Raw genomic sequence first — 25,160 nt, 5'->3', positions numbered from 1 at the left:
ATCGTCTTTGGGCAGCCCCATCACTCCCGGCGTGACAGCAGGGCCAGAGGAATCCCTGTCACCCGGGCGGGAGAGCAAGGGGCGGAGCAGTTTACGTCACTGATGATGCGGCCAAGGAGGCGTGACAGCCCGGGGAACCCTTGTCAATCGGAGCGAGAGCAAGGGGCGGAGCAAGAAACGTCACAGTGGGGGGCGGGGTCCGTCGGGCTCCCGCTGCGGCCAGTGGCTGCCACGGCGAGTGCTGAGGCGCCGGGCTGTGGGGGGCTGCACTGCGGCGGGGCTATGGGGCTCAGGGGCAGAGGGCTGGAGGGGGGGGGGACCCGCAGCCCGTTGGCTCCCCCCCTCCGGGCCCCCGGCGCAGCAGCTGGTTCGGGGCCGCTCCGCTGTCCCGCGGGAGGCTCCCCCCGCAGAGCCGGTGCCCGCCCCAGGGGAGCTGCTCTCGGCACAGACACGCGGGGAGCGGCTGCCCCGGGGCCTGTAGAATCTCGCCCCGGCCTGGCTCCCACAGGCGGAAGCCACGTGGGGCCCCGCGGCGCTGGGGGCGTGGCCGGGCAGCTCGCGGGCTGAGCTAAACCCCGGGCGCTGGACTCTGAGCGGGGTCACTAGCCCGCTGCGCATGCGCGGTCTGACCGCGCCGGCCCCATTCTACACCCCGCAGTCGGCAGTTTAGTGCGTCCCCGCCCGCCCCGCAGCGGCCGCAGTAACGTCACGCGCCGCGCGCCCTGAGGCGGGAGCCGTTGCGAGGGGCCGTTGGCGCCGTTACTCGCTGCGGGGTTGGCCCAGCGCGGAGGGGGTTGGGGGGAGGAGGCGGCGTTAGGTATCGGGGCGCCCCCCCCCCCCGCGGTCCCTCCGTCGGGCTTCCTGATTCTCCCGCCGCGCAGGGTGTCTGGGCGGGCCGGGGGCGCACAGAGGGGCTGCGAGGGGGCTGCAGAGTGTGCGGGGGGGGGGGGTATTAACACGGGGTGAGGAGGGGCCCTGGTCTGAGGGGCGCAGAGACGGGGGGGGGTCTGGCTGGGGCAGGTGGCTGAGGGGCCATGGGGAGGATCTGGCGGGGGCAGCGGTGAGCGAAGATTTGGGGGCTTTTTCGTTTTTTAATTTTGATTTTTTTTTTTATTCTCAGTGCTGGTGCCCTCACGCCCCTGGACCTGCCCGGCTATTGCTGAGCTCAGGGAAGTGACACGGCCTCTGCTCCCCAGCCCAGCGGCAGCCATGGCTGCAGAGAACCATGTGCAAACTTTCTGGGAGGAAGCGCCGCGTCCCGTCTGTCTGGAGGATTTCACAGCCCCTGTCACTCTGGAGTGTGGGAACAATTTCTGCCAGGCCCCCCTCAGCCCTCAGGGCAGAGACACTGAGCAGCAGGGACCCCTCTGGCCCAACTGGCAGCTGGCAAACGTGATGGAACTAGCCAAGCCTCTGAGTTTCCAGGCAGCAGAGAGAGCAAGATGGGACGAGGTGTGCAGGGAGCACCAGGAAGCTTTGAAGTGGTTCTGTGAAGAGAATCAAACTCCCATCTGTGTGGTGTCTGACAGATCCCAGGCTCACAAGGTGGTGCTCATACAGGAAGCTGCCCAGGAGTACAAGGTACAGAGTTACTGTCCAGTGCATTTTAATTACAGCGTTATTTCACTAACAGTTACTGGGCACAGTTGTGACACAGTTCAGTAAAGCCTACAAGACATGCTGTAAAAAGTAAATACTCTGGCTTTGTGGCAACTTATGTCAAGATACCCGCTGTGGGAAAGATTTCTCTGGGGCTGTGAATCCTGAAACTCAGCACTCACTGGTAACAGGAGGGGTGTTTGCACAAGGGAAGGTGTTAATAATCAGAAAGGTTTAGATCACAGGAGGTACAGGCCACTCTATCAGTGAGCTGCCTTGGGACTGGAGAAGAGGAGGTTACAAGCTGTTATTGATGGGTGGAACAATCTGTCATTTGCTTTATAGATCTGCAATGACAGCTGAGACCTGCACAACATCCAGCAAGGGAAAGTCCCTTCTCTGAGCAGGTCACAGTCCAGTTAGATAAACTGTGGGAAGGGAAGGTGGGGCAGCACCTAGTCGCTCATAGTCGCCAGGCACGTCAGGGATAGAGTTTAGCCCCGTACCCTGTTAGACTTACACTACTCCCTGCCCCTCAGCATCACTGAACAGTGATGGAAGTGTGGCCGTTTAGGAGGGAAAGATGCCTTGATAAAGCCCTAGGTCCAGCAGGGAGTGAAGGTTTCTAATAGGGATGCCGAATTTCTGAGGTGCTCCATGAGGGGTTAAACTCCAATGCAGCTGCCTGCACTAGATGATGTTGCCGAGCTGGATGCTGTATGGGGACCTGAGCGCCTTCAGTCCACCTATAGCAGGACTTCAGGAAGTGCAGGTCCATGCCAGACACAACTAGGAGTCAACTGGATTGTAGCAAGAGTTCAAACGGGTTAACTGAAGAGCTAATGCTTATCAGTGCTAGTTACTGGTTAAACTCCCCACTGCCCCAGCAGTGCCTGCTTCCCTCTGGAAGCTAACATCAGTCTGCAGCTTCTGGGAGTTCCCATTAGCCAGCAGTCCTTGTGGCCACCCCCGGCAGACCTCGCGAGAGATCCCCGGCCCAGGAGAGCCCATTTGTGCTACCAGCCTTTCCTGTCAGCAGGTTAAAAAACACCTTTTACTGATAAAATTGTAATCAGTTACATGATTAGTATTGTTAAGCATTTTTACCTCCCTATTCCCCACCTGCATCATTCTTTATAAAGGTGCCACCACTGATCCTTCCCTTACCCTCGTAGGTGTCCTGCTGCATCCTCAGTCTCTTCTTGTGTCTTTTTCTATGGACACAACCAAGTCCAGGGCTGAGTCCCTGCTGGACAGGGACAGAGCTCCACAAAACTGAGACTCCCTTAAAGGCAGACAAATGGGCTCCCGACATCTGATGGGGTTTGCCCTTGTGCTTATATCTGTTTCTTCAGGAAAAATTCAAATTCTTCCATTTGAAGACTCTGAGGGAAGAGAGAGAAAAGGTGCTGGGAAGGAAAGCAACAGCAGAAGGGAAACGCCAGGAGTATCTGGTAGGTGCCTGTGGTTTGAACTAGCAGGGACTGGCCGTGGGAGGGCTGTTAGGAGGCAGACTCCTGTTTGGCCTGGGTGACGTTGGGCTTGTTTGTGTTTCTCCTGGATCATGAATTGCTGGATGAGATCCATGTGTAGACAGGCCCTGAGCTTCCATGAGTTAATGTCCAGTCTTTGTGGTTTTCCCAGACATCCTCCCCAAGTGAGCTGAATGTCCCCCTGAAGGGCTGTCTGATCACTTGGTGTATTAACATGTTTCCTTCTTTTTCCTTCCTGGTTATCTCTGTCAGGCTGGTGCTGAGTCCTGCCTCATGCTGATCAAGGTCTGAATTTCCAGAGCCCATGAATAATAAAAGTTACTGCCCATGACAGACATGGGAACATCCCTTTCAGAGGTACACGGGGGCCAAAGGAGATGCTGGGAGAGCCACCTCTGCCTACTAATCACAAAGTAGAGTCAAATGTCACACATTTTAGGGTTTTCCAAGAAATTCTCCCTGCTGCGCACTCAGCTCTCCATGAAAGGGCCCTGGGCTCCATTCATGCCCTTGACCAGCCCTTTCCCTGCTTTCATACAGAAATGGATGCAAGCCGAGAGGCAGATGATTGTGGCTGAGTTTCAGCAGCTGCGGCAGTTCGTAGAGGAACAAGAGCGACTCCTGCTGGCCCACCTGGAGAAACTGGATGAGGAGATTGGGAGACTCCAGACTGACACTGTCAGGAAACTCTCTGTGCAGATTTCCCATCTCAGTGAGGGGATCAGTGAGCTGGAGGGGACGTGTCAGAAGCCAGCAAGTGAATTCGTGCAGGTGAGACTGAGGGAGAAACGTCCCAGCTCTCCACACTGGGAAGGGAGGCTCCTAAATCACAAGTGCTGAGGTCCAGCTGTCAGATCTGGGTGTAACTCCAGGGCAGGGGCTCTCTTCCCATGTTTGCAAAATCCCTTCCCTGAGGTCCCCTGTGTGTGTCCAATGGGGCTGAGTGTCTTTTCTGTGTCTTTTTTTTTTCTAGGACGTCAGAAGAACCCTGAGTAGGTATGTGGCTCTCACTCCCCTCACTCTGCACAGCTCAGGGAAAGAGCTTGGAGCTGATGTTAGCACCACATCTCCACAGGCCTCTTAAGAGGCAGATGTTAGATACGAATATCTCTGACTCATTGAATTCTGAGAGTCTCACCATCGCACAGCAGACTCTGGGATTCCCCATTCAGGGAACAGTCTGACCTCAAGTGTTTCCTGGAGCTGTCACCTCCCTGGGGACTGGCTACCTCAGGTCTGTGGGGTGGAACGTGGGCCTGTTGCTGCTGGGCACTGGGCACAGTCAGCTCAGGGCAGCAAGGACCAAGAGTCTGTCCCAACTGAGGTCTGTTTGGAGACCTGTGTGGAAGGAGCTGGGGAGGGAGGAGCTGGTGTCTCTTTCTAGTCCCTAGTGGACAGATTCCTTCACCCCTTCACCTGGGAACCTCTTTGTCTTTCAGTGTCTGGAGGCCAAGGAGTGAGTTGGCCATGAAGACTCAATTCCCCTTTTGTCCCCCAGCCAGTCTCCCCAGGCCAGAACTGAAGAACTGCAGTGGGGCCTTTCAGGGGAAGGTTTCATGGCCATGGGATATGTTGTCCTTGTTCTCAGGCTGGGAGAATTGGAGGAATTCTAACTCCAGGCCTGTTAGAGCTGAGACTAACTAGCCAGAACTTATCAGCAGTAAATGAAATACAATCACATTGAATTGTTTCTGTCCAGGTGTGAGATGGGGCAGTTCCAGCTTCCACAGGAGATTTCCCCTGAACTGGAAGAACAAGTCAGAGGTTTCTCCCAAAAAACGATTGCTCTGTCGGAGACTCTGAGGCAGTTCAAAGGTACCTAGAAGGGATGGATGAGAGGAAAGTGGTTCAAGTATCTGAGACCATTGAATCTGGCCTCTGAAGCCAACCTTCCCCTGCCTCAATTCCCACGTGGAGAATGACGGCCCCATCACTCTGCTGTCCTTAGAGACACTGAGCGAACAGACCCAACTGATTGCAGATAAATCCAGGGATCTGCAAACTCTGAACCTCCCATTCAGAGATCAAAATGGCCAAAGTTACTGTGATGGCCACGTGTTCAGCCACCACAGCTCCAGGTTATGATAAGAAGCAGTAAGGGAATGAGAAACCAAGTGGGAGGGGGTGAAGAGAAAAGAGTAAATCTAATTTACAGCTTCTCTCTCCTGGGATGGGTGTGAGGCTGCAGGGATGTTGGCTCCATAGCTGGGAGTTGCCCGAGTGAGAGAGGAAATCATAGAATCATAGAACTGGAAGAGACCTCAGAAGGTCATCAAGTCCAGCCCCCTGCTCTAGGCAGGACCAATTCCAACTAAATCAACCCGGCCAGGGCTTTGTCAAGCCGAGACTTAAACACCTCTAGGGATGGAGACTCCACTACTTCCCTATGTAACCCATTCCAGTGCTTCACCACCCTCCTAGTGAAATAGTTTTTCCTAATATCCAACCTGGACCTCTCCCACCACAACTTGAGACCATTGCTCCTTGTTCTGCCATCTGTCACTACTGAGAACAGCCTCTCTCCATCCTCTTTGGAACCTCCCCTCAGGAAGTTGAAGGCTGCTATCAAATCCCCCCTCACTCTTCGCTTCTACAGACTAAACAGACCCAAGTCCCTCAGCCTCTCCTCATAAGTCTTATGCTCCAGCCCCCTAATCATTTTGGTTGCCCTCCGCTGGACCCTCTCCAATGCGTCCACATCCTTTTTGTAGTGGGGGGCCCAGAACTGGACACAATACTCCAGATGCGGCCTCACCAAAGCCGAATAAAGGGGAATGATGACATCTCTGGATCTGCTGGCAATGCTCCTCTTAATGCAACCTAATATGCCATTAGCCTTCTTGGCTACAAGGGCACACTGTTGACTCATATCCAGCTTCTCATCCACTGTAACCCCCGGTCCTTTTCTGCAGAAGTACTACTTAACCGGTTGGTCCCCAGCTTGTAACTATGCTTGGGATTCTTCCGTCCCAAGTGCAGGACTCTACACTTGTCCTTGTTGAACCTCATCAGATTTCTTGTGGCCCAATCCTCCAATTTGTCTAAGTCATTCTGTACCCTATCTCTGCCCTTAAGCGTATCTACCTCTCCACCCATCTTAGTGTCATCCGCAAACTTGCTGAGGGTGCAATCCATCCCCTCATCCAGATCATTAATAAAGATATTGAACAAAACCAGTCCTAGAACCGAACCTTGGGGCACTCCGCTAGAAACCGACCGCCATCCTGACATCGAGCCATTGATCACTACCCGCTGGGCCCAGCCTTCTAGCCATCTTTCTATCCATTTTACCGTCCATTTATCCAATCCACAATCCCTTAATTTGCTTGCAAGAATAGTGTGGGAGACCGTATCAAAAGCCTTGCCTAAGTCAAGGTATATAACATCCACTGACTTCCCCATGTCCACCGAGCCAGTTACCTCATCATAGAAGCTAATCAGATTGGTCAGGCACGACTTGCCCTTCGTGAATCCATGCTGACTATTCCTAATCACTTTCCTCTCATCCAAGTGCCTCAATATGGATTCCTTAAGGATCCTTTCCATGATTTTTCCAGGAACCAAGGTAAGACTGACCGGCCTATGGTTCCCTGGATCCTAGAACCGAACCTTGGGGCACTCCGCTAGAAACCGACCGCTATCCTGACATCGAGCCATTGATCACTACCCGCTGGGCCCAGCCTTCTAGCCATCTTTCTATCCATTTTACCGTCCATTTATCCAATCCACAATCCCTTAACTTGCTTGCAAGAATATTGTGGGAGACCGTATCAAAAGCCTTGCTAAAGTCAAGGTATATAACATCCACTGACTTCCCCATGTCCACCGAGCCAGTTACCTCATCATAGAAGCTAATCAGATTGGTCAGGCACGACTTGCCCTTCGTGAATCCATGCTGACTATTCCTAATCACTTTCCTCTCATCCAAGTGCCTCAATATGGATTCCTTAAGGATCCTTTCCATGATTTTTCCAGGAACCAAGGTAAGACTGACCGGCCTATAGTTCCCTGGATCATCCTTCTTCCCTTTTTTGAAGATGGGCACTACATTTGCCTTTTTCCAGTCATCCGGGATTTCTCCCGATCTCCACGACTTTTCAAAGATAATAGCCAAAGGCTCCACAATGACATTTTCCAACTCCCTCATTACCCTCGGATGCACTAAGTCCGGACCCATGGATTTATGTACGTTTAGGTTTTCTAAATAGTTCCTAACCTGTTCTTTACCCACCATGGGCTGTCCATCTTCATCCCATCTTGCGTCACTTGGCGCAGAAGTCCAGGAGCCGACCTTGTCCGTGAATACAGAGGCAAAGAAAGCATTGAGTACTTCAGCTTTCCCCACATTATCTGTCACTAGGTTACCTCCTTCATCCATTAGGGGCCGCACACCCTCTCTGATCACCTTCTTGTTAACATGCCTGTAGAAACCTTTCTTGTTATCCTTCGCATCCTTAGCCAGTCACAATTCCATTTGTGCTTTCGCCTTCCTGATAACCCCCTGGCATTCTCGAGCTATACCTTTAAACTCCTCCCTGGTCATTTGTCCAAGTTTCCACTCTTTGTAAGCTTCCTTTTTGTGCTTAAGTTCACCAAGGATTTCTCCTGTAAGCCAGTCCGGTCTCCTACCACGTTTGCCTCTCTTGCTACGCGTCGGGATGGTTTCTGTGCCTTCAATAAGGCATCTTTAAAATACTGCCAGCTGTCCTGGACTCCTTTCCCCTTCATGTTAACATCCCAGGGGATTCTGCCCATCAGATCTCGGAGGGAGTCAAAATCTGCTTTTTTTTGAAGTCCAAGGTGTGTATTTTACTACTCTCTTTTCTTCCTTTGGTCAGGATCCTGAAATCTACCATCTCATGATCACTGCTTCCCAGGTTGTCACCCACCTCCACTTCCCCTATTAGTTCTTCCCTGTTTGTGAGCAGAAGGTCAAGCTGCGCACGACCCCTGGTCGGATCCTTCAGCACCTGTGTCAAGAAGTTATCCCCAACATTCTCCAAAAACTTCCTGGATTGCCTGTGTACTGCTGTATAGGTTTCCCAGCAGATGTCAGGGTGATTAAAGTCCCCCACGAGAACCAGGGCCTGCGATCTGGAAGCTTCGCTCAGTTGTCCGAAGAAAGCCTCATCTACCTCATCCCCCTGATTCGGTGGCCTGTAGCAAACATCAGCCACAACATCAATGCTGTTGTTTGCTCCTTTAAACTTAACCCATAGACTCTCAACAGGTTTTTCTCCCTCTTTATACTGGAGTTCAGAGCAATCGTAGTGTTCTCTTACATATAGTGCAACTCATCCTCCTTTTCTCCCCTGCCTGTTGTTCCTGAACAGTCTATACCCTTCCATGACAGCGCTCCAGTCATGCAAGTCATCCCACCAAGTCTCTGTTATCCCAATTAAATCATATTTCTTGGTCTGGGCCAGGGCCTCCAGTTCTTCCTGTTTGTTGCCCAGGCTTCTCGCATGAGTGTACAAACACTTCAGGTAACCAATTGATCGTTCTATCTTCTCCATTTGAAACATGGGTCCTCCTTTCTTGCCCCTTCCTCTCTGCATTTCTTCCCGGTATCCGACTTTCCCATTCCCCTCAGGGTTTTGGTCACCATCCCCTGACGAACCTAGTTTAAAGCCCTCCTCACTAGGTTTGCAAGCCTGCCCGCGAAGATGCTCCTTCCTCTCTTCGTTAGGTGGATCCCATCTCTTCCTAACAATCCTTGCGCCCGGAACAGAGTCCCATGGTCGAAGAAACCAGAGTCCTCTCTGCGACACCATCTGCACAACCACGCATTTACGTCCTCAATTCGACTTTCCCTTCAACAGTCCTTTCCCTCCAAATTCTTGGATCCTTCTTCCTAGTGCTACATAATCCGCAGTAAGACGCTCAAGATCATTCTTGGCCGTATCATTAGTTCCCACGTGGAGAAGCAGGAAGGGGTAGCAATCTGAAGGTTTGATCAGCTTGGTAAGCTTCTCAGTGACATCCTGAATGCGAGCTCCTGGTAAGCAGCACACCTCTCGAGATTCCAGGTCGGGACTGCAGAGGGATGGCTCAGTCCCTCTTAGAAGGGAGTCCCCGACCACCACCACCCGTCTTTTCCTTTTTTAGACTTTCATATTAAATTCCTGAAACAATTCAATGTGATTGTCTCTGTCTGGTCTCTGATACAATTGAAATGCAGAGTTCAGCATGGGGACATGGTTATAAACAGGAGAGCCTGGAATCTCACCTCTCTTATCCCTTCCCCCACCAGACACTCTGCCCTCTGCACTGGAGAGAGCAAGAGGAAAATCCCTGGGAGCTCTCAGACAAGGTGAGTTTGCTGGTGGAGAGTCTTTAAATGATGAAAAAATTCCAGTGGAAACATCTTCATGGGGTTTTCATTAAAGTTACCAACAACGGCAACCATAGTGGACTCAAACCTAAATCACATACACTGATCAGTGAGGAGCCCCAGGGGCACTGTATGGGGGCCTGTGGATAGTTGGAGAAACACTGGTCTATGGGTTTGTGATGCTAAAGGGGTGAAGCTAAAGCACACATAGGATGGCACCTTCAGGCTCAGATTTCACTGCTCAGTTTCAATCTGGGGTTGGTTTCAAACAATAAATAGGGTGAAAGGCTGAGAGCTGCCAGGCTTCCACTATATCAGGTAGTTCAAGGCAAGAAATTGCTGGATTCCCAAGGGCTGTTACGTCTAGTGGTGGCCTGGGTGAAATACAGTCCATGGGTCTGATCCACCCGACCAAGCCATTTGATCCAGCCCACAGATGCCACTCTTGATCTGCAAGCCACTCAGGAAAAAAACTGTGAGCCTAGAGGGGAGGAGGAAAGGGTTCAGACGTTGCTTCCACCCCCAGAACAATCTTATTCGCTGTTTTCTGGCCAGAAACAAAGCACTGCGCCCCTTTCCCTCTGGGTCATAAGTATTTACACTCCCACATGGCCCTGCAGTCTGTGAGCGGGTCGAGCAGGCTCCCTGCCTGCGTGAGGTGCTTGGCCTCTGCCCAGGAGTCACTCAAATAAGGCTCCTGGCCAGAGCTTGCCTCTGACACCCCAACCTCTCCCTTCCCCTCCTAATCTCTGCTCCCCACTCCTGCCCCGCATTCTGCATACCCAAGAGCTCACTGGGGTCAGAAACCCACAGCCCCTTATTTGTCCACTCAACCACTTAGATATTTAAAGTAACTTTAATTTAGATAATGAATAGTTGGCTAATCCAGTGTCCTAGATCACAGCCTGCCTCCTTCACCCAAACTCCCTCTTAGACCCCTCTATCTGTCCTCCATCCCAAACCCTTGCCCCAAACTTCCTCTTCGTACCAGCATCTGTCCCAAACCCCGCATTTTCTGCATTAATGTCATGGAAGAGTGCAGCTCTCAGCCACTTTGCATTTGACCCCCCATCAAAATGTATTGCCCACGCTCTCGAGTGGATAAGGCTCAGTGAGAGCCAATAAGGGACAGCTGAAGCCAGACTATTTCATGACTAAGGATATCTTCTGATCCCATGAATCTTAAGATCTCATCCTGCAAACACTCAGCGCACACGTCTAATAAGTATCTGAATGGTGGTGGTAATTTCACTGACTCTGTGAAAAGGCTTTATATCGTCTTTGTCAGATGAGAGAGCAAAGTTTGTGCTGCAAATCCATGAATGAAGACTAAGGGTTTTAAATACAGCAGCCTGCATTTAACCTATGTCCATGTTCAGACGGATGAATATGTGGCTTATCAGAAACTCTGGGTGCTGAGAACTAAATCCCATTGTTGCAGATGCAGTGATGTTGTAATTCAAGTCAGGTACAGAGAGAAATGAATGTGGATTTGGGATCTAACTCCTGTTCATGGAATATCTAGACTAAAGCTTTTGCCCACAATGGCAGAATCTAGCACGTGTGTCACCAGGGACAGAGTCTAGGTGGAATGGGGGTGTGGAAAGGATTAAAGCCCCTTCTGAAATGTCTCCAATTCCCCTTCTCCCCCTACCAGGCTGCAGAACACCCATGTCTGACTCCAGCTCAGCCCCTGGCCTGCAGAGCCAGGGACAGGAAATGGCCGTGGCGGAGCCAGTGAGCTTCGAGGAGGTGGCTGTGTACTTCTCTGAGGAGGAATGGGTTCTGCTGGACCCGGGCCAGAGAGCCCTCTACAGGGATGTGATGCAGGAGAATTATGAGGCTGTGAACTGGCTGAGTAAGGATTCCTGTCCCCTTGTGTAACAGAAGCTGGGTGGGCTCTGGAGCAGCTGGGTTGGGTTTGGTTCAGGGTCCCTCATTGCCCGAACCCTCAATATCAGCAGTATGTGCCCCAGTAATCCTGGCTCCTGTGTAAGAGGAGGTCCAGTGACATAATAGTGGTGCTGCTCTTCCTACAGCCAAGGTCTCATTGTGGTTCTCACCATCTTGCCCATGTTGTGCCTTGGCCGGAGGTGTCAGTGGAAGGGCCCAGACAGGAACGGCAGGTACCAGAGTTGTGGGGCTGGGTGCAGCTTCTCTTAGGGTGCGTCTAAACTACATGGCTCCATTGATGGAGCCATGTAGATGAGGCTGATCGGCAGAGGGAAATGAAGCCGCGATTTAAACAATCGCAGCTGTTACGACGCATCGGGGTTTCCCCGACTGCTGCCCCCCCTTAGTGGCACAAACAGACTCCATCAGCCTGTAGAATAGAGGGAGTTTATTGCGTCTCCAGGATACAGTACAGCATAGATGTAATCGGGTTACAGGGCAGGCCTAGGATGACTCAGCCCCCCTAGAGATGGGGAAGATTGGGCCCCTAAATTCCAGCCCTTTCCCTAGGCTGCCTCCATCATCCCCAACAGAAACTACTTGACTCTCCTCCAGCCCTGCCCCCCCGCCAGGGCTGACTTCGCCCTCCTTCCTTTGTTCCACTCCCTGGGAGGTAACTCCCTTAGCCGATCAGCCTCATCTACGTGGCTCCATCGACGGAGCCATGTAGTTTACACACACTCTTAGGCTATGTCTAGACTGGCATGATTTTCCGGAAATGCTTTTAACGGAAAAGTTTTCCGTTAAAAGCATTTTCGGAAAAGTGTCTAGATTGGCACGGACGCTTTTCGGCAAAACCACTTTTTATGGAAAAGCGTCCGTGGCCAATCTAGACGCATTTTGCGCGAAAAAGCCCCGATTGCCATTTTCGGGATCGGGGCTTTTTTGCGCAAAACAAAATTCAGCTGTCTACATTGACCCTTTTGCGCAAAAGTTTTGTGCAAAAGGGACTTTTGCCCGAATGGGAGCAGCATAGTATTTCCACAAAAAGCACTGATTTCTTAGAGTAGGAAGTCAGTGCTTTTGCAGAAATTCAAGCAGCCAGTGTAGACAGCTGGCTAGTTTTTCTGGAAAAGTGGCTGATTTTCCGGAAAAACTGGACAATCAAGACACAGCCTCTGTATCTGCAGGGCCCCTTGTGCTATTGTGCTGAGCCCCTGGAAGGAAGGCGCCAACTCAGAGTCCTTCCCTGCCTCTGGTAGATTCTGTGCAAGCCAGAGGGGCACCAAATGGCAGGCCCGACTGGCCACAAAAGGAGAGTTGCTGCTGCTGGCAGAGTCGAACCAAGACTGCAGAAGGAGCTGAACAGCAGGAGCATCTATGAGCAGCAGAGAAGCAGCCCAGCCTGTCTCTACCTTGGCTGGCTGCAGGAACAGGCCGGCACTGCCCTGGCTGTCTGCAGGGCTGACAGCTGTTCTGGGCACCCAGGCACAGTCAGTCAGGATCAGGAATATGGAGCATAGACAGGGCCTGAAGTGGCCAACCAAGGATTCATTCTCCTGATCAGACAATTCCCCTGCCTCCTCCTGGCTCAAGTAGAGCATCTGAGCCCAAGAGCAGGACAAGTCCAGACCCAAGCTAAGAGCTCTGTGGGCAGAGCCCACAGGGCTCTAGAGCTCTGCTGGATCCTTTCCCTCCCAGCCTTAGTGACCTCATGTGGCAGCTCAAATCTGAGTCCTGGCTAGGGGTGTCTGTCATTCCTGAAAGCCCTAGAGCTCTCCCCTTATGAGCAGTGTGTTCCTCTCCTGCCCAAGTATGGAACAGGCCCTAAAGGAGACTGAGTTGTATCCTGGAGAGTGCAGCAGAGCGCCCAGTTTCCCATGGGAGTCTGCTGGATTATTCCCAATAAGGTGGTAGGGCGGGGGGAGGATGGAATTAGTCTTTCCTGGGATCTTGTACCAGCCAGAGACCAGTCTCTGGAAGGTGGGAAAGGAGCCTGTCTGGGTAGGAGACTCAGATCCTGGCTTTGGAAGCAGGAATGGCACAGACCTTAATGAACAAAATCAGCACTTGGTTAATTGCTCCCGAAATAGGATTTCCAGTCTCCAAAGCTCATGTGCTCTCCTGGGTGGAGCGAAGGGAAGAGCTGCAGATCCCGGATCTCCAAGGCTGTGAGAAAGGGGAAATCATCAGACACACCCACACAGGTGAGATATCAGCTAAACTGACCCAAACCAATTTCTGTGTTCTCATAGCAGATGTTGATTGTGTGTTTTCATCAAGTCTGACTGGCCCTTCAGCCTGTCTCAACTCCAGTCTGAGAGAGCTGGGTGGGGAAAGAGTTATGGGGGAGCAGGGTGAACTCAGCTCATGATTATTGAATCTTTCCAGCCATTCTTTGGGTTTGTCCCCCATTTTCTGTTCACCATTCAGAATTTTTCTTTCAGCTCAGCACAGAGAATGACTCCCGTGTGGTTTCTCTCTCCATCCCAGCAGGTGATGGGATGCTGAATGGGAACAGTGAGAGGAGTCTTCAGGAGGAAGGACCTGAGCAAATGGCTCCATGTGGGGTGTTAGTGGAAAGATCTGAAGGGCATGTTTCTCAGAGTCCTGAGCAAGGAGAGACTTTTGAGAGTCAGCGTAGTCTACAAAGTCAGCAGGGAAACCATCCAGGAGCAGGACAGGATAAATCCAGTGAGAGGATCAGAAGGTTGAAAACAAACACAGAAACTGTTCAAAAGAAAATCCCCCATCAACATTCACCTTGTGCTTGCAGTTACAGTGCAACTCCTATTAAACATGAAAGAGCCCAAACAGGAGAGAAACCCTTCAGCTGCTGTGACTGTGGAAAAAACTTCAGAAAGACCTCAACCCTTGTTATCCATAGGAGAGCCTACACAGGGGAGAAACCTTTCAGCTGCTCTGACTGTGGGAAAAGCTTCAGTCACAGGTCAGGCCTTTCTAGACATAGGAGAGTCCACACAGGAGAGAAACCCTTCAGCTGCTCTGACTGTGGGAAAAGCTTCAGTCAGACCTCAACCCTTGTTATCCATAGGAGAGCCCACACAGGAGAGAAACCCTTCAGCTGCTCTGATTGTGGGAAAAGCTTCACTCAGACCTCAACCCTTGTTATCCATAGGAGAGCCCACACAGGAGAGAAACCCTTCAGCTGCTCTGACTGTGGGAAAAGCTTCAGTCGGAGGTCACAGCTTGTTATCCATAGGAGAGTTCACACGGGAGAGAAACCCTTCAGCTGCTTTGACTGTGGGAAAAGCTTCAGTCACAGGTCACACCTTGTTATCCATAGGAGAGCCCACACAGGAGAGAAACCCTTCAGTTGCTCTGACTGTGGGAAAAGATTCAGTGACCCGTCACAGCTTGTTATCCATAGGAGAGCCCACACAGGAGAGAAACCCTTCAGCTGCTCTGATTGTGGGAAAAACTTCAGTCAGACCTCAGCCCTTGTTATCCATAGGAGAGCCCACACAGGAGAGAAACCCTTCAGCTGCTCTGATTGTGGGAAAAACTTCAGTCAGACCTCAACCCTTGTTAGGCATAGGAGAGCCCACACAGGAGAGAAACCCTTCAGCTGCTCTGACTGTGGGAAAAGCTTCAGTCGGCGGTCATACCTTGTTAGACATAGGAAAACCCATACAGAAGAAGCTATTCACCTGCTCTCACTGTAGGAAATGCTGCAGTCAGAAGTCACACCTTGTTATCCATGAGAACTCTCACAGGAGAGAAATTCTTTAACTGCTCTGACTTTGGGAAATGCTATAGCGAGAATTCAAGCCTTGTTGCATATAGTTGAACCCACACAGGTGAGAAACCCTATAGTGGGGGTGAGCAAAATTTTCTCTGTTGGCAGAATCCAGCCTTCCTAAGACTGTGATCCTGTCCACAAGGTAGTGCCAGGCCCCACCTCCAAATGAAGGGGAAGGAGCTTAGCCCCACCCCCTCTTCATGCTTTGTAGCCACTAGAGAGGAGGTAGCGCTAGGCTGAGTCTTTGCCACCCAACCTGAGGCCAGCACTAGAGGCACTACTGCCACTGCACTGCTGGCCTCAAGGTCCACATGGCCATGTCAGGGGTGCCTCTGGGGCTGTTCCTGGGCTGCGTGGCTGCAGCAGCAACACCTCCAGCCTTGAACTGAATGGGAGCAGTAATGGTTCCTCTGGTGTCCAGGGCTGGTCCTAGTCTGTGTGGTTGCTGCTGTAGCAGTAGAGCCTCCCTCTGGGGTGACCCAGGACAGTGTGGCTGGAGATGTTGCTGCAAGGGGTCCCAAAGCCAGGTAATATTTGCTGTTCTTCCCAGACACTCCCTCCCAATCTCCTCAATTCCCTTTTCCCCCGGCAGCCAGCACCCCCAGCTTGCACTGGCACCCTCCTTTTTTCTTGCACCCTGTCTCCTGACCAGACACTGCACCTTCCCCCAGGCCAGACACCTGCCTCCTTCTGCATCCTAGATCCTTCTTCAAGTCCCCAACCCTTTCTTGAGCCCCTGTCACGTTATTGGATTTTAAGGTGAGCATACTCATCTTAAGATCGTTGCTGTACTCACGAGAAACTGTTTGCCCCAAATTTTGTACAGAGTGGGCCATGCGAGGTGTCAAATGATATTGTGCTGATTCTATGTGTGGTATTCATGTACTTGTTTGGAGTTTGTATGGGAAGTTAAGACTATGGGCTCTGCTGACGCTTCATATGGACTGCCTGTCATGAGGAAGGAATGTGCAATGAGTTACTATGCTAATCCGTATGGCTCCAAGGACAATGGTTCTCAGGGTGGCCAATACACAGCTGAAGAATGTGTGTGGAAAGCTGCAAAGCAGCCAGGGCACAATGGCTGCTGGCATATGAAACAGGTCACTTGACCATATGACTATCTCCAGCTTGGGAGACACCAGAAATGAATATCAGATGTCATGAGGGGGGCTCCATCTTGTCTTCAGTCTTGCTACTTATCCCAGATGCAGCCTTGCTAAGGACAGAGACACGGAAAGGATTTCTGACCCATCCTGATATACAATGTATGCCAAAGACTTTTATGCTAGCAGTTTGTAACATCTCTGCTAAGATCCTGCATCAAGAACTTGCTGATTGATGTATATAATGTATTCTCCTTAACAGCCTTACTCTCAACCTTTTCTTTCTTTTATTAATAAACCTTTAGCTTCTAAAGGATTGGTCCACTGTGATCTTGTGGGTAAGATCTATAGTATAAATTGACCAGGAATTCATGGCTGGTTCTTTGGAACCAGGTGGATCTGTTCTGGGTTGGAGAGATTGGGCTGTATAACCGCTCACCTGTGTGTAAGCCCAGGGCTGAGTGTGGCACAGGAAGAGCTGGGGTATCTGAGGGGTTTTGCTCATGAGGCTTCCTGCAGGCTGGATTGGCAGCTGAAGTACTCAGTGTGAGTGGTTTGTGGCCTGTTTTGGAAAGGTCTCCAGTCAAGGGCTGTCAGCAATTTCCCCTGAGTGGATTCCTTCAGCGGTGCTCAGGCCTGGTCTGGCCCGGCCCAGCCGGGCTAATCACAGCCCTGCCCTCTCCAAGCCTTCTGTAGATTACTGTTGCTGATGGAAACTCACTGTTAATTACATAATTAGTCAAGCCATTTTGCTAGGACTGCATCTGGGCAGTTGCGTTTAAATTATTAAAGAGATTAAACCTTTTAACTTTCTCATGTTAGTTGATCAAATTTTATTTTAAATTAAGTAAAATATTGATGTCCAATAAATACTGTGGAGGTAGGCCTCGCTAGCCTGGCCAAAGACTGAACTGTACGCAGTGTATCCTGCGTCAGAAGTGAGCTTCCTAAGCAAGTTGAGCAAGAAACCACAATGCTGTTAAAAAAAAAAAAAAAAATCGCACTGCTTGCAATTTGTTATCGGGTCAAGCAGAGATTACCATTTAAGGATAAAGTGCCTTACTTCCTCTTTTCTCTGTAAATTTCCACTGTGACATTGTAAGAAGGTATAAATATCACAGGCATTTGAGTGTGAGGAAGGGGCTTGTATTGGTAAGGGGTGACTCCCTGCCATCTGTGACAACCCCCTCCCCCACAGCTGGGTTATTAATTTGGTTTTGTCTGTCTTGAACCCTAAAGCTAGCGTGTGTTTATTTCATGACAGCTGGGAGCAGCCGAAGCCAAGAGCCCTGTTCTACTGTGTCAACAATCTCTGAGGTGGCATAAAATCCCCTCTCCAGTTTCTAACCCTGAAATATGATGAAATGACATCTTTATGATGTCATTCCTGGCCTCTTGATACAGCCTTTGAACTCTGACTGCAGAGATATGTCTACACTGGCGGGTTCTTGTGCAAGAATCCGCAGAGCATCCACGCTGCCTGCCTGCTCTTGTGCAAGAAGATTTAAAGTACGGCGTGGTAAGAGAGGGCTTCTTGTGCAAGAGCTATGCTCTTTTTTTAACAGGTGTAAGCCCTCTTGCACAGGGGCTCTTGCACAAGAGGGCAGTGTGGACGCTTGGCAGGGGTTTCTTGCGCAAGAAAGCCCTATGGCTAAAATGGCCATTGGAAAGTTCTTGCACAAGAGAGCATCCACACCGCCATGGATGCACTTGCACAAAAGCACAGCTCACACATGGCAGTGTGGACGTGTTCTTGCGCAAAACTTCTTGCACAAGAACCCAAAAGTGTAGACATAGCCCACGTTTGCTTACCAGAGATGCCAAAATAAACTAAGCCATCTCGAGAAAGGCTTCTGCCAAAGCCAGGGATTGAACCAGGACCCTTCAAATCTTCAGTCTAACACTCTCTCAACTGAGCTACTTTGGCAAGTGGTTGCAGCTTTCTAAGGCCAACGCTTCTCTCAGGCACGTTTTTTTCTGTGGCAGTATACAAGAGAGATGCTGCTCTCTGTGGCCCTGCAAGGCAAGATGAGTTTTGCCTACCCCCCTCAGCCTGACTCGCACTTGCATTCCTGCTGCTTTTCTCAGGGTGTTCCAGCGGCTACCAATGGGCAGAGTGGGTTTCCTAATGTGCACCGCTGGTGAGGTCGTTTGCGCTTGTGCAGATGTGTGCTACTGTGGTACCCACCAGTTACTCACAAAGAGCTTAGCTAAATATAGTTTTATAATTTGATAGAAGAAAAAATTCTGAAACAAGGGATAGTTAACAAGGTACATGACTTCATATATTTAGTATGAAATCAAATAAAAAGAACATTAACACTGCAACACATTCCATAGCTATTTGGTATCTTACAGGGATTGTTCCTTTGAGGCATAAAACAAAATTGTCCATCTTCTTGATTTAGCAAACAAGCGGAGATTTAAATATCCCCTGCTTCATTAGCAAGATCTCGCCTGGCTCGCTAGACCAAATCACAGCTGATTTGAACCAGTAAGTGCGTGCCTGGACATGGTAGTTCAAACCAAAGCCCTTGGTTTGAACTAATGTTACTCCTCACTTTTTGAGTCCAAGGTGTTGTCCTGGACCATAAACCAGAACAGCCCTGTCTAGGGAAGGCACCATGGCTTAGCTGGTTAAAGCACCTGCCTTGTGAATAATAGATCTAGGATGCAACTCTCAGTGGTACCTTGTTGTAGTCTTTGTTCATATTTTCCAAAGTCCTTCTGAAACACAGAAGAGACCTCCCCTGGCCACCCATAGAACTGCTGGTTCAGGAAAAGTGTCTCCAAAACTGTTCTAATTTATGGTCCCAGACAACACCTTTCAATTCCAAAGTGCAGCCATTCCCCATCAGTCTGGGAGGGATCTCAAGGCCTGTGCAGCCCAAGATATGTGATTGGTAGGTCATACCCACAATCTTTTTGTCAATTGCAGTGCAACCTAAGGATAACTTGCTAAGCACATGCTACAGTCTGCCACTCTACCAGCTGAGCTATCGAAGGGTGCCCAAGTGCCACTGATTTGTCCATGTTGGCCCATCTACAAGTGTCAGGGCAAGTCCTCCCCCAAGTGGATGGCATCGCAGCCGAGGGGCAGAAGAACCCAGGAGCACAGGGGTGCTTCCCATGAAGAAGGATCCTGAGCTAGATCCATTCATGTCACAGCAAAAGTAAAATAGTTGGCTTCTTCTCCTGGGTCTTTTTTAGTTTCAATGTCTCTAGGGGTGCAGGAGGAGCAGATCCACAAAAAAAAACAACAACTGGATTGAGTGAATCTTGGGCCAGCTTCTCACTTGTGCTGCTCACTCTCCCAGACTGTTCCTAGGCCCAAGACAATAGCTCCACACTCAGTGGATGGGTTAGCAGAGGCCAGGGAGCAATAGGCAGAGCCTGGCAGCTGCTGGGACCAGACCTGAGGGCATCAGAGGAAGCAGCAAGAAACACAAACTCAGCCCCCTGCATTTCTAGCCTGGCTGGTGGGTTTCATGGCCCCAGCTCACCTGAGCCAGCCGGATGAGAGACCAAATGCCAGTGAGCACCAGACACCCAGCAGAAGGCACAAAAATCTCTTCTCACCAGCCTGAGGACAAGAAATCTAAAGCAGGAGGGTTTTGCAACAACCAGCCTAGGAAAATCCCACTGACAGTTGAACTCAGGTTGCAAAGTTCAGAGCCCTGAGTGCTGCCCCTTGCAGCATGGGACAAACAGCTGATGTTTTTGGTTGGCACCTGGGACTCTCAGCTCTCAGGCTGCCTCTGCTCTCCCGGCTCCCTCTAGCTGCCTCATCCTAGCTGCTTGTTTAATTTTTTGTTTTTACTTAAGTACCAGCTCTAGTAGAAGCCGTGTGACACTCTCCCCTCCCCCATCACAGCATGGACAGGTCACCACCCCCAACCAGACTCTAAAATGGCCCCCTGCATTCCCCCTGGCCCCATGGGGCTGGCAGGAAAGAGGCCCAGGGCCAGGCTAGAGCCAGGGGAAGCAGAAGGCAGGGAGATCTCCAGTCTACCCCACTCCTTTTTGTGCAAAAGCCTCTTGTGCAAAAATGGACCCCAATTTATTATGCAAATGAGCATGGCAATATGCCAATCTGTGCTACATTTGCATGAGCTTTTGGGGAAGAGACATGCAGAATGGAGATAGCCTAGGTGGTGGATAGTGAAGTGACATAGACTGAGGAAAAATCCCTGGGCTGCAATCCTTAGTTACACACAATAAGAATAATTCACCAGCTCAGACGTGATTTCTAAACCCCCAAACAAGGAAAATAATAAAACCTGGTGGACTAGGGCAGTGGTCCCCAATGTGGTGCCCACGGGTGCCATGGCGCCTGCTGGGCCATTTATGTGCGCCTGTGGAGCAATCTGGGCTGGCCCTGCCCTCGGGTATGCGGCAGGTGCCAGCCCCAGGAGCATGGGCGGCCCCAGCCCCGTGGTTGCAGCACATGCTGGTGCCGGCCCCAGGTACACGGCGCCTGGAAAGCCCCTGCCTGGGGTCACGGCACATGCCGGTGCTGGCCCTGGCCCTGGAGTCACGGCACAATGCGGTGCCAGCCCCGTGTGCATGGCGCATGCTTGGCCCTGCCCCCAGGCATGTGGCCCATGAGCGGCACCGCCCCTGGACATGTGGTACGTGAGCGGCCCCACCCCCAGGTGCACGGCAGCCCCAAAAGGTTGGAGACCACTGGACTAGGGAGACTTTTCCCTACCCACACATTGCAAGAGGTCCAATCCTCTGCAAGTCAAGACTGTGTGGCCTAACGGATGAGGCGTCTGACTACGGATCAGAAGGTTTGAGTCCCTTCACGGTTGCATTTACCTTGCTTTGTCTGTGCTCATGGGTCCTGATGTTGCTGCCCTGGAAAGGTCCTATGTGACAACGTGGTTTTTCTATAACCCCATTGGAAGGCCTGTAGCTGTTCAGTAGGTCTAAACTAGTGGGGATATTGCTGGGGTTACTGGCTGGTGGTGGCAGCAGGGCAGCCTAAGACCAGAACAGCCAGGACACCTCTGCACAGCTGTTGAAATGGTTTGCTGTGTGAATTCTGTGGGGCAGGTGACCTTAGGCTTGTGCACTGGGATTATTTACCAGTTTCCCTGGCTTGCTACTGCTTACAGCTGTGATGGCTGAGTATACTTGAAATCCAGTAGGGTTTCCCTATGCAGGTTCAAATCCTGCTCACAGCAGGTCTGTGTTTCCGCCACACCCCTTCCTAGGGCAACAAGGGCCTCTGTGAGTTACCAGCAGTGCGGGTGTTAGTGTCTGCATATAACTTACTGCACCATTAGGCCCTGTCTTCACTCAGGTGGAGATTTCTGATGCAATCCCTCTCTGGGGTTATGTCTACGCTGCAGGCTTTCTGTGCAAAAACTTACAGGGCATCTACACTTCTGTAAGTAAATTTACAGTACAGCAAACAGGGCCTCTTCCAGAACAGTTATTCTTCTCCCCATGAGGAATAAACCCTCTTGTGCATGTGCAAGAGCTCTTGAACAAGAGGGCAGTGCAGACGGCCAACATGAATTTCTTGCTCAAGAAGCCCCTATGGTTAAATGGCCATCAGAGCTTTCTTGTGCAAGGGAGCCATAGATGATCTTGCGCAAAAAGCACATCTCTTGCACAAAAGCTCATGGCAGTGTGGACACGCTCTTGTGCAAGACCTTTTGCACAGGAACTCTTCCGCAAAAGAGTTGTTGCACAGGAAGCCGCCAGTGGATACTCTACCTTGACTTAGAGTCTACAAACAGCTTGAGTCTACAAACAGCAGTGGAATTAACTCAAGTGGCCGAGCGCTTGTTTAGCAGGTGAAAAGAAGTGGGATTGATACCCATGTTTTCCAGTAACCTGTAGTTTACTTTTTTTTTTCAAGCTGAGGGTCAAGTGCCTGCAGTGGTCCCTCCCTCTTCCTACTCACTCACCCCAAAACCCAGCCATGGCTTAGCTCCAAATCTGTAAACCTCATTGCCTGAGGGATAACACCTCTTCTGAAATAGCTATTTTGCAATAGCCGGAGTGTGGATGCTCCACCGCAGCTATTTTGAAATAGCTCCTCCCCAGGGCCATTCAAAGTAATCACTGCCCAGTGCCTCCTGGGGCTCTAAGTTGAGGCTTCCCTGCAGTGTGGATGTGCTACTTTGAAACAAGCTATTAAAAAACAAGCGCACTGTGTAGACGATCCCTGAGATCTGGGTGAAGCTGTTAGTGTCCCTGCTCCTGGCACAGTCCCATTGGCTGGTTTCTGGCCATATGAAGCACCATCTCCCCCCCACTCAGGCTCTTATTCACTGACCCATATGGCCCCTGCAGCCTGTGTGGGGGCAGGGCAGGCTGCCTGAGAAATGTGCTGGGCTGCTGGCCAGGAGTGAGCCAGGTAAGTCTCCCAGCCAGAGCCTGCCTCTGGCACCCCAGCCCCTCCCTTCCCTCAATCCACTGGTACCCCATGTAAACCAAACCCTCTGCCCCCATCCTGAAAACTCACCCCTCCCAGATCCTGCACCCCAATCCTCTGCCCCAGGTCACAACCCAGCCTCCTGCAACTGTTCCTGCACCCCAGTCCTCTGCCCCAAGCTCCTGTCTGCACCAACCTGCATCCCAGACCCCCTCCTCCTCCATTAATAGCATGGAAAAGTGCAGCCCTGGAAGCAGTTCCCAGTTCATGCCACCACTGCTTTAAGCTCTGCAGCATCCCAGCCCCAAAGCTGCTTGATGAACCCGGCCCAGCCAGGGGCTCAGGACTTTGCCCACAGAGCTGCCATGTCTTCTCCAGAGCCCTTAGGCTGGCACCGGGGAGACCTGAGTCAAGATAGTGCCCAGTGGAGCCCAGCAAGGGCAGAGGGAAGGGCTGGTACTTGGAGGTGGGGTCGGGGGCTGCTCTGAAAGGCTGCAGGCGCCATTAGACTGTCACATTACCGAATTGGAGGGAAGCAGCCAGATCGCTGCTGCACCCCTAGGTGGGGGTGCTAGCCCCAGAAATTGGTATGAAAGGGAGCCATGTGGGGTATTGAATGGGAGCTTATTGTTTGTTAATCTTATGTACGCTATTTATGTGAGTATATAATGTCTGTGTGTGTAGGTAGGAATCTGTAATCTGTGTGGAAGCTGAATATTTCTCTGAATGTGGTTAAGCATTGCTATGAACAGGCTGAGTAGCAAAGCCCTGTGGAACAATGGCTCTCAATAGGCTATGGACACACCCAAAGAATGGGATTTGTCACCTGAGGGCAGCCAGCAGGGAACATAGAGATTGGCCTCTGACCAGGTGACTTGCTGCATACAAGAAGAGGCCAGGAAGGAGTATAAAGAGGCCATGTGGTCGATGCCATTTTGTTCTCAGCTCAGCACTTCATCCCAGAGGCAGCACTGCAGGGATTGAAGAGCCTGGAAGACCTGTGAACCCATCCTGATCGTAGAATGTGCAATAAGAACTTTTAAACCAGCAGCTGCAACATCTCTGCTAGAGCCTGCATCGAGAACTGGGAGATTCGGTGCATGTAACGTACTGTACTTTAATAACCTTACTCTTATGCTTTTCTTTCTTGTAATAATAAACCTTTAGATATAGATTCTAAAGGATTGGCCCAGCGTGATTTGTGGGTAAGGTCCAGAGGGTAAATTGACCAGGGATCTGTGGCTGGTTTCTTGGAACCGGACAGAACTTGTTCGGGGTAGGTGGGATTGGGTGCTAGGACCCCCCACCTGTGTATAGGCCCGGGGCCATCTGGGGCATGGATATTGCTGTGGTGTCGGAGGGGTTTTGCTCGGGAGGCTTCAGGCAGGCAGCTGAAGCGCTCTGTGGGACTGGTTTGTGGCCTGTGTGGAAAGGTCACCAGTCGGGGGCTGTAAGTAGCCCCGGATTCGAGCAGTTCGCCCTGTGCGGACGCCCTCAGCTGTGCCCGGACACGGCCCGGTCCGTCACAGTGGCGTAGTTGGCAGGATCCACAGATCTTGGTCAATTGAGCTTTGGGATCAGGACCCCACGCTGTCTAAATTTGATTTTTGGCGTTGAGAGTTTGGTTGATTAAAGAGCCGCTGCGATGAACCCGGAATTATATGAGAGTCTGAGCAAAAGTGCTCTGAAGGATTTGTGCTTGGGGAGAGGCATTGCCTTTAGGAAAAGGGCCTCTAAACTAGATCTGGTAGTGCTGTTATTAACCAGAGATGTGGATGAAAAGGAGCAGAAGCAAGCCAAGGAGGCTGCTGAAAGAAGGCGGAAGGCAGATGAAGAAATTGCTAAGAGAAAGCAGGAGATGGATCGGGAACTTGAGATGAGAAAAGCAGAACATGCAGAGAGAATGGCAGAGTATGCAGAGAGAAGGGCAGAGAGGGCCAGACGTCAGCTTAAGGAAGAAATGGCGGAGCATGCAGAGAAGATGGCCCTAGCCAAGGAGGAAAATGCTAGACTTGACCTCCAGCTTAAGAGACTAAAAGAACAAGAGAGACTGTATTCTCCTGAAGGTTCAATGTATAACTCTGTGGGTATGCGGTATGTTTATGATATGGCAGACGTATTTTGCCCAGCTGATGTGATGACCCAACCCCAAAGCATGTGTAAATGCAAACCTTTTGTGTTACCTGTAGCTAACAGGGAGGTTTGGGAAGGGGGTGCATGTGGGTATGAAAAGTTTCCTGGAGCTGGTCAGTCTCCCTGTAACCAAGGGGAAAGTGTCTCTACAGGTGAGCCTGTGGGTGAGGGCCCATCTGATGCCTCAGAGGTGAGGCTGGAATCAGAACCGGGGCAGGAAGAGCCCAGAAATCAGGGAAGTGTTTCTCTGGGGCAGTCTGGAGTGGCTGGCCAGAGCGGAGTTTTGGTTGAGGTGTTGTTGGCTGGTGAGGTTTGTGAAATTGAACCTGCACAAGCTGAAAGTGATTTGTGTGAAGAAGCACAGTGTGTGCAAGCTGGCAATTTGGCTGGTGGAAGTAGCAGTGGGGCAGTAAAGGAAGCTGTCCCAGTGGCTAGCTGTATGCCTAAGATT

General features: G+C 51.1%; 1 protein-coding gene and 1 non-coding gene across 2 annotated transcripts; one reads left to right on the top strand and one right to left on the bottom strand.

Moving 5' to 3' along the window:
* The first annotated feature begins 76 nt into the window (after positions 1 to 76).
* LOC102455837 (uncharacterized) lies at positions 77 to 16,485 on the top strand. Its single transcript, XM_075909464.1, is given in 11 exon segments — positions 77 to 700; positions 1,121 to 1,581; positions 2,955 to 3,053; positions 3,633 to 3,863; positions 4,066 to 4,088; positions 4,792 to 4,907; positions 9,346 to 9,405; positions 11,084 to 11,284; positions 13,413 to 13,526; positions 13,816 to 14,974; positions 14,976 to 16,485. Coding segments are annotated over 11 exon segments (2,562 nt in total). The 5' UTR covers positions 77 to 699; the 3' UTR covers positions 15,073 to 16,485.
* A 1,554-nt stretch (positions 16,486 to 18,039) lies between these two features.
* Positions 18,040 to 18,112, bottom strand: TRNAF-GAA (transfer RNA phenylalanine (anticodon GAA)). The gene has a single exon. It is a non-coding gene; the product is annotated as a tRNA-Phe (tRNA).
* Positions 18,113 to 25,160: the final 7,048 nt, after the last annotated feature.

The sequence above is a fragment of the Pelodiscus sinensis genome, chromosome 26 (assembly GCF_049634645.1).
Source record: "Pelodiscus sinensis isolate JC-2024 chromosome 26, ASM4963464v1, whole genome shotgun sequence".
NCBI classification, from domain to species: Eukaryota; Metazoa; Chordata; order Testudines; family Trionychidae; genus Pelodiscus; species Pelodiscus sinensis.
The sequence above is the reverse complement of the archived record's forward strand: the minus strand, read 5'-3'. Positions and strand labels throughout refer to the sequence as shown.